The sequence below is a fragment of the Gavialis gangeticus genome, unplaced genomic scaffold, assembly GCF_001723915.1.
Source record: "Gavialis gangeticus isolate Ggan-Ray unplaced genomic scaffold, GavGan_comp1, whole genome shotgun sequence".
NCBI lineage: Eukaryota > Metazoa > Chordata > Crocodylia > Gavialidae > Gavialis > Gavialis gangeticus.
The window spans coordinates 11,627,236-11,636,228 of record NW_017729009.1 but is presented as its reverse complement, the minus strand read 5'-3'; the positions used below and the strand labels follow the sequence as shown (position 1 = coordinate 11,636,228).

Here is an 8,993-nt window from a genome sequence, read left to right as displayed (position 1 = left end):
GTCCATCCCAATCTGACCATGGGGTAAAATTCCTCTGTGACCCCAAAATATGGTAATCAGTGATCCTAAGTGTGGGGGCAAGCCCGCTAGCCAGGAACCTCCGGCTTTAAGTCCCAGCAGGAGCACTGGCACAGCCCAGTCTCCATCCCCACCCTGGGCTGCAGCCAACACTCGGTGCCCCCGAGGGAGGCTTAAAACCCCCTGACACATGTAGCAGCAAGGGGGTGGGGGAGGGCGGGACCATCCCCACCCTGCAAATGTTCTCTGCTTGTTGCATGGTTGAAACACAGAAGTATTTAAACCCTTCAGAGCAGCTCTGGGCTCTGCTTGTGGACGGGCATCTCCGATGAGCTGGGGATGGTTAGATCAAGCTGTCAAGCAAGGGGGAAAAGTCCTCAGCAGACCTCATGGGGGAGGAAGAAGGGCTAATGTAGTGCTCTCTCCCCTGATGGTGAAGCAGCTACCGATTCTCTCCTTCCGTTGGAGAGAATCGTCCCTTGGACAATTTAGAGCAGCCCTGACACTTGGGGTTTTTTGCACGAGAGATTTTGCTTCTGTCCATGCCTCCCAACCCTCCATGTTTTCTTCAGGCTCTGAGCTCTGGGAGGGCTGGTCTCTGCCTCTCTAGGGCCAGGCTGTCAGCCCTCATTCTCCGTTTCTTCCCCTTGCAGTAAGCCCCGAGGAGCAGTGGCAGCGGGAGATCAATGAGAAGGGAGAAGTTGCCTGCCCCACCTGTGGCATCATAACCAGGAAAACCATTGTGGGCCTCAAAAAGCACATGGACGTCTGTCAGAAAGTAGGAGCCTGACATGGTCGTTCGCTTTTGGGGCGAGGGGGGCCAGGTTTGCGCACGCCAGGAGTAACGTAACAGTGCTCCTGGACGACCTCAGGCTGCGGACGCCTGAGCATTTTCTGCTGGTTTGGAGGGAGCTGGCTTCTCCCCCTCTTCCCGGCTACTAAATGAATCGGTTCTGGAGCCCAACGGAGCCCTCTGTCACCTCCTGCGCAACCCAGGGGTGTATAATCTCACCATGTGAGCTGCTTCTATCAAGCCAGGTCACCTTGTGCTTGAATGCAAGCCCATCCCAGAGAGAAACGCCCAGGCTAGGCACATTCCTTAGGCCTTTCGGGAAGCTGTAGGTCAGTAATGGCCCAGTGATAAATGGTCTCCCTGCTGCACCACCATCCATCTTATGTCCTCATTAGTCACCCGGCGTACTAGAAAGAAAGCACCTCTCCTAGAACAGCAACATAGGATCGATGCCTCCTGCCTTAACAATATGTGTCTCAGCTTTGATTCCACATTCATTTCCCATAAATGCCACCTCCACCTCGCATCAGCCTTTGTGAGGAGCAGGAGACCATTAGCCTGATAGTGGGTGACACCCGGCTCTATCAAAGCCCATTGCGATGCTCACGTTGACTTCCGCGCAGACAGGCTTTTGCCTGTTGGCTCTTAAATACATGTCAGGCTTTCTGAACACCATCGTATGCCAGCGGGGAAAGCCAAAGGGCTGTGGGACCCACCAGCCTGCATGGGATTCAAATCCCCTTGAGCATGGCGATGCCAGTCTCTCGCAGGGGAACAGGCAGAGAAGGTATCCAGACCCATTGATCAGGGAAGCTAAAGGATACTGGCACCTTGGGGCAGTGCAGAGCAGGATCTAATCTGGCTGAGCTGCAGCATCATTTTGCAAGTGGTTTCTGATTCCAGGAAAAATTCCCCCAAGGAAATTCTAGCCCCAGCTTTGTACTGCCTCAGTCCTGGCCAGCTGCTCCTCAGCTGTAACTCAGGATTGCTGTCGATTGCCAGTAGCCCCAAGAGTCTGGGATGGCAACCGGGCATTGCAAGGAGCACGAGGGGCCTTCAGTCAGCCTTACAGCTGCATGCCGGGAAGGAAGGCTGGGGTCTTGTCCCCAGAAACCACCCATCCCCCAGCATGAGAAGTGATCCCAGTCAACTCGAATGAGGCAGCGATGCCAGCCTTTGCGGGCCCTGCCAGGGAATTGAAAAAACTGTTCAGGATGAAGCAGGACTCAGAGGAGCCATGGGGCAGCAGCATCCAGGTGAACCTGAAACGAGCAGGTCGTCTCTTGTGGGGGCTGGATAGAAATGTGCCATTTTTAGCATCGCTCACTTGGGAAACGCCTGCCTTGGCTGAAATTAAAGGCCCTGCGTGTCTTTACAGTGACGTTCTTTAGTTCCTGGAGCAAGATTAGCCAGGCAGAGGCCAGGAACAAGAGAGTGCCTCCCAGTGGGAAGCTATGAGGTTTTTTTTATCCACTTCCCCAGAGGTAACTAAGTAGAGGATGAGTTTTTGGAACATCCAGTTCATCTCCTATTAGCAGGGTAGTTTCCAGCTAAAATTAAGAAGAAAAAAACAGCTGGGCTGGCAGCAGGTACAGATAGACTAAGCTCCCCTTGAAGCAACAAATGAGTGCAGTAGGACATGCATCGACTTTCTGTCTCTAGACTTCGTGTGTCTCAGTTCTCTGCACTGAGCGCGTGTCCCCGAGCCCATACATCTCGATATTCCCTCAGCTGAAGTCAGTCTTGGCTTTATCACTTTGTAAAGTAGAACTGTGCTTTTTTCATGCATCCATTCAGAGGTTGCGTGGAGCAGAGAGGCAGAAGTGAAACAGCAAGGTCACATTCGGAGGGGAACACCCTGCCGTGGAGAGCTCTGTGATGCCAGCCGGTGCTTCTTCAGTGTAGGACAGTCCCCTCCTGCGGGGCATATCTCAGTCCAGTGTGTGACTGATACTTGCAAGATCCACTCCGCAACTAGTAGATTATGGGTTTATATCCCTCTGCCAGACAGAACTAAGACCCCAGGTCTAAGTGCTCCTGACCTCAGAAATCCATATCTGAAACCCACGTCTGCAGTTTGGAGCATGCGAGTTTGACATCTGCATCATCCCCTTAGAGAAAGAGGCTCAGTATGCATGCTCAGACTGAAGGCTGAGGCCAGAGGTTGGGATCCCAGAGTCCGATTTAAGGACATGGCTGCAAAGTCCCATTGCCTGGTGCTCCATGGAATAGTCTCTGGTGGGTTGCCAGGACAGCAGCGTGTGGAAGTGCTGTTGCCCACAGGGTGACCCGTGTTTCATTTGTTCAGCTGCAGGATGCCTTGAAATGTCAGCACTGCAAGAAGCAGTTCAAGTCCAAAGCTGGCCTGAATTACCACACCATGGCAGAGCACAGCAACAAGGTAAGAGTGCTTGGAGCTGTTGATCTACTCGTCTCACTCTTTGTCTCGCTCTCTGGAAAGACACAGGTGAAGAAGACGAATAAACCAGCAGTTCCCATAATTGTAATTTTTTTTTCACCTGGCTAATTCAGTGCTCATGGAACCAGGGGGCTCAGAGCACTGATCTTGTAGCCTCCCACACACCGCTGTCAACATGCACATCAGCAGTGTGCCCTGCTTACCCTGTAGTGACCCTCTCCTGAGCAAAGACCGCCAGTCCTAAGCACACACATGCAGTGAATATACACACATGCAATATGGACACCCTGGAATCAGCAAATCCAGGGTGAGCAGAAAAGATACTAAAAGTCCCAGATTGTGGAATATTCGATAAGCCAAGGTTTTTCTAAGCAGCTAAACTCTGCTTGCAGAAACCATGGGAAATGGGTACTTGTTTGCAAGAAATAGTTCAGTAGTTATCTACTAGCCAAGGTGTAGTGGTGTATGCATGTGTGAGCTGTGCATGCGAACGCATCCATGCACAAAAACCTGGCAGCCAGCGACGTAGAGGCTATTCTTCTAGATCTGGTCTTGTGTTTTTGAGGGACCAGGACAAAATGCAACCCTGTTTGATACACATCCTGAGTTTCCCATTTCCAACTTGCCTTTTCACTGTGAATCTGTCTCCTGGGCTCTATTGTAATTGCTGATGTTTTTTTCATGAACTGACTGCAGATGGATTTACACATGGTAAGGGCATGGCCACATTAGGCTTTCAATGGTCAGGGCATCTGTGCGTGCGTTAAAGCCATAGCAAATCCAGCCCTTGAGACAATCCGGTAAGAGTTTATACAGGCAGAGACTTGGTACACCACTCCGGGCACAGAGCACATGAGTGAATGGTTGACTCTGTTGCTTCTGTTACTTCCTTGTTTCCAGCCTCTTCCCGTGGAAATCGCTGGACTGGGTGAACAGGAAGAGCGGGAAAGGCTGAGGAAAGTGCTAAAGCAGATGGGGAAACTGAAATGCCCCAATGAGGTATAAGAACAATTCCTGTTTATCGTTCTGGGAAAGGATGAAAGGAACAGAGAGCTGCCAGGGGACTAGAGACCCACCTGCAGAGGGGCACCGATCCTGCAGCAAGCACCCCCTGCTTGCTTAGAGCGAATACCTCCCAGCTCATCCCTCCCTGTGTTACGTTCGCTCTCCGAGAATATTCCACTGAATTGCTTGCAAACAGAAACATTCAGGGACCCGGGGAGCATTGGTGTGAACCCTGAGACAGGCAGTTCCCAGCTTGGAAACTCAGCTGTCAGGCCCAGAAAGCTGAATGCCATCCAGCCAAAAGGCACATGGTGCTGCATGGCCCTCTGGGGTCTGCCCTAGCTCTCAAAACTACGGGCAAGCCACTAGTGAGCAAGCAACAGGCTGGGAATTATTCCCTCAGTCAACTCAGTGAGTAGCCTCAAAACTGGGCTGTTGGCAGGCAAGTCGCAAACGGGTAAAGGGTGAAACCAGGGATGCAAATGATTTGCTGTGAACTGTGCAACTGGGCCTGCACGCTGGAGTCCCATTGCTCCAAGCAGTGCCCTTCGTCGTCCTCTGTATTTCTAAGAAGCCTCCTGTCCTGGCTTGGAAGCCCTCTGGACAGCAGTAACCGGCCTCCTCCCTTGCTTTTCCCCTGAGCTTGATGGGCAGGGGCAGGGGCAGGGTAGGGCTGACCTGACCCCCAGGCTCCTCACGGCTCCTTGGCAGGTTCAGCTGGTAATGGGAGGCAGAGGGCAGCAGTCACTCTGCCCGTAGGGATCACAAAGGCAGTTAGGAAGCTGTGCTCACATCCCAGGGCACTGAGCATCCTCGGAGGGGCGGGATCTGTGGAGCTGGCTCACAACGAAGGACGTGGGGAGCAGCCTCTGAGGCTCACGGGTAAGTGGGCTCAGGAAGCTGCCGCTGCCCTGGGCTTCGCAGCTCCTCCGTGAGCCAGCTGGGGAGGCTCCGAGTGCATGACACGAGGGCGCTCAGGAAAAACGGTGTGTTCCTCCTCGAGATGCCCAGCCGGCTGCACTGGGGCGGGTTCAACCTATGTGCCTGCATATCCGGCGATGCCACTGCCTAACCCTCTGCGCGCTCCTTCTCCCCAGGGCTGCACGGCCAACTTCTCCAGCCTGATGGGCTACCAGTACCACCAGAAGCGCTGCGGGAAGCAGCCCGCCGAAGTAGAGAAGCCCGTGTTCACCTGCCCTCACTGCGGGAAGAAGTATAAATCAAAGGCTGGCCACGACTACCACCTCCGGTCAGAGCACCCGTCTTCGGTGAGACCCGGCCTCTCGGGGCATGCAGTGCTGTTGGTTGAGGCCTGGGGGTGCTGCCAAGCTCTGGAGCTCTTGCTGGGAGTTTCTGCTGTGGGCTGAAATCTCCTTGCTGCCCTTGAATGCTGTCTGGGTATCTTGAAAGGAAGGGGACTGCAAAAGCATCTGGGTGCAATTCCCAAACCCAAACCCACCAGGGCAAGACCGTTCGTCTGCAGCTGGCATTGTGGTCAGTTGTCCGTGCCAGCCCCCCAGGCCTGGAAGGGATTTCCCTGCACCAGTTACAAAAGCCCTTCCTTTTCTCCTCACTCCTTGCTTTCCCCACTCCCTTTCCTAACCCTTTCTATGTTGCAGCCCCCTGAGGAGCCAGCGGTGAAACCCGAGACCAACCCAGTAGAAGATTTTGAGAGGACTCCGAGCGGTAGGATCCGGCGCACGTCGGCCCAGGTGGCCGTCTTCCACCTCCAGGAGATAGCCGAAGATGAGCTGGCAAAGGACTGGACCAAGCGGAGGATGAAGGACGACCTGGTGCCTGAGACGAAGCGAGTAAGGGTCCCTTGTTTCTTATGCCCATGCAGCTTTGACTGTGGTGGGGGGACAAGGGATGTTGTAGTTGTGATGATCCAGAAATTATGCAAGAGGCAAGGATCTTTTTCCTAAGCCTTAAATGCTAGAGGCTGCCAGGGAGAGAGGAACAGTAGAAAAAACCCTGGTCAGACCCAGTTCACTCTCCCCTTCAGCATCTCCTCTTTGCCTCTTTGAGAGACAGGGCAGGATGGACCTAGGGTGTGACCCAGTACATGGCAATTCTTATGTTCTTTCTTTTGCTGGACCAAATATGTTGCTGGATAAAGCTAGAGAAACTTTTGAATGCAAGTAGTCCTTCATCAGGTCCCTGCTGTGCCTGGCTTCTTGCAATCAGAGACCTGACAAGGAATATCTTGCATTCAAAACCTTCTCTAACTTTATCCCAATGATGTCTTCAGTCCAATGGAGGAGATCACCTTGAAAATCTTTGCATCCAACTTGGACTATGGCAGACAGTGCGGTGCCCCCCAGCTTTGGAGCACAGAGGTCCTGGGAGCCTGCATGCAAACACAGGTGCATCCTTCCCCCTTTATGCAGGGGCTGTGGAGATGCCCACTGGCCGTGCCTCATCTTGCCCTCATGCCCTCTTTCCCAGAGCCCTTCTTGGCAGACCTAGCTGCTAACCTCAGGCTGGCACATGCTATGAAAGGCTAGCATCATGTAAGGCATTGGAAGAGTTAACACCTCTGCCCTAGAAGCAGATGTTATGACGGAAGTTTTCCCAAATTGGCTCCATCCTGTGGCCAAATGCATCTCCATGTCCAGCAGATCATTAAAGGTGCTGGAGGGAGCTGGCAGTCAAGGACAGTCTGGTTCCAGCATCATCCTCACTATACAGCCAGAGGGCACTGGGGTCCCAGTGGTGACCTGCTTCCTTCCTATTGCTGGGAGATGCTTCCTAGCCAGCATCCCTGGAGATGGAAAGGACTCGCTGCAGGCTCCCAGCCATGGCTGATGCCTGAGCCCGGGCCACCCGGCTCCTAGGGAGAACAGCAGCTCTGACATGAAAAAGCTGGGTGTTTTCATCTTTCAAGGTGGGAGCTGCACCCTCTGAGCCTTGGAGCACACACGTCCCAGTGCTGTGGGGCCTGAGCAGCGAGCTGCATTTCCCAGGCTGCTCTGCCATGCTCCACAAACTGAAAAGGAAGATGCAGTTGAATCCAGGAGCACATCCCAGGGTGCAGAGGAGGTGCTGCCTTGCTGGTCTCCTGCACTAAAGAGAGCCCAGGATGGCATGGCACAGCAGACACCCAAAGCCAACTGCAGGCCTTATCTGAGTGCCAAAGAAAGAGAGAAGCAACTCTTCAACATACCCTTTGGGGCAGCCAGCACATCCAGTCTGTGTTTTGCCAGCTGCCCCACTAGGGCCAAGGGCAATTGTCTGTCCCAAAAGCAGAATAAATCAGGCTGACACAGGGATTTGGGGCTGCTACAGCTGGGCTGTTTGGGGGCTGATTTGTTTTCATCCCAGGGTCCCAACCTGCTCACGGAGGAGCAGGCCAGAGGGTGAGACCCTGTTCTGGTCCAGCCTGGTGGCAGAGAGGGTAATTTGGAAGGAAAGGAGCCAAGCGAGCCCAGCCGTGTGTCTTGAGTTAGCAAAGCTGCTCTCAGAAGGACTGTCCACCTTTTTACTATGTCAGAGTGGTTTGATGCATGGGAATAGACTCTGTGAAAAGCCAAGCTGTCAAGGGAACGAGGCGGCATTGGCAGCACGTGCATGTACAAAAGGCTGGCCATTCGTTTCTGCCACATTGGCTATACTTAAAAGCTAGGGAGACAGCCACCCCTGATTACGGGCACCGTTCTGGGCGAGCTGCCCCTCTGGCTTCTGGAGATCGAGGCCCTTTGGTTTTGAAGCCCAGCATCTGCATTTCAGCCCCATTAATCCTCTTTTAGGCAAAGTCTTAGGTAGAAGTGGCTGTCCTGCAAGAGGTTGACCTCAAGAGTTGTGGCTAGGGACTGGGTTTGCACAGGTCTGTTGCCTGGGGAAAGGCCTGGGGTTCTTCATGGGAAAGAAACAAATATATATGGATGATATATAGGGCATTTTGTGTGTGCGCTTGTGTGGCTGCCAGAGACATTCCCAGGTGACTTTCCCAGCATTTCAGCAAATGCAACAGCACGGGAGCAGACTGTTCCTGCTGGCAATGATGCAGTGCAGCCCTTTCATCTGTGCACCCACCACATCTAGCGCTTCCTGGTATCCAGATGAGGCTTGTGTCCTCATCCCAGTCTCTGTGGGCCTCAGGGTGTGTCAGGAACATGCTTCACTCCCCCCACGTGAGGACTGCGTTCTCTGCCGCTCCAGGCTCTGGTGTGGCAGGCGACACACTGCCACGTTTCAGAGGAGGGGGAGCCTGCAAGGCAAAAGAAGTCACCTCCGAAGGGACGAGATCTCCAATTCAGGGCTCCCTTCCTTCTGCACAGCCATCCTATTTGGCAGCAGCAGACGTGGGAGAAGAAAACCCCACAGCACAGGCCCTGGCGTGCCACTGGTCCCAGACTTGATGAGCCTGGTCTCAGGCAAGGACTCTGCCCTCTGAGCCCTGCCTCCCTCAGGTTTCTCTCGCACCATTTAGGGAACCGCTCTGTGGCTGTGGTTCCAGTTTCCATTAATGGGCGGGTGAAGATACAGCTGAGCCACGTTCCCTGAGTGATGCTCGCCTTGCCGTCTGGATGTCTTAGCTAATGAATGGCACCGAAGAGTGGGAGGGAGCCGCACAGCCCTAGCACTGGATGGGAAACCCCTTTTCCACTCCTGGAACTGGATTTTTGATCCCTAGCTCACATGTGAAATGAGTCTGTGGGTCCTATCCTGCCTTTTGTGAGCATCTTTGCTCCATCAGCTGTCACAAAGGACTGGAGAGCAAATGAATCCCATGGAGCAAAGCTGAAAGGCATTAGC

The 8,993-nt window shown here is 53.6% G+C and overlaps 1 protein-coding gene across 7 annotated transcripts in view; it reads left to right on the top strand.

Annotated features, from left to right (window-relative positions):
• The window catches only part of ZNF512B (zinc finger protein 512B), a 36,862-nt gene that overhangs the window by 12,403 nt on the left and 15,466 nt on the right, over positions 1 to 8,993 (top strand). For 5 of the 7 annotated variants that reach the window (XM_019510075.1, XM_019510071.1, XM_019510073.1 and 2 more), the window contains 5 exons: positions 672 to 796; positions 3,120 to 3,212; positions 4,131 to 4,229; positions 5,333 to 5,503; positions 5,855 to 6,046. In XM_019510075.1, coding sequence (XP_019365620.1) covers positions 672 to 796; positions 3,120 to 3,212; positions 4,131 to 4,229; positions 5,333 to 5,503; positions 5,855 to 6,046 — 680 coding nt within the window. The remainder of the gene's footprint in view (positions 1 to 671; positions 797 to 3,119; positions 3,213 to 4,130; positions 4,230 to 5,332; positions 5,504 to 5,854; positions 6,047 to 8,993) is intronic. The other 2 variants (XM_019510076.1, XM_019510074.1) reach the window with 1 other exon arrangement.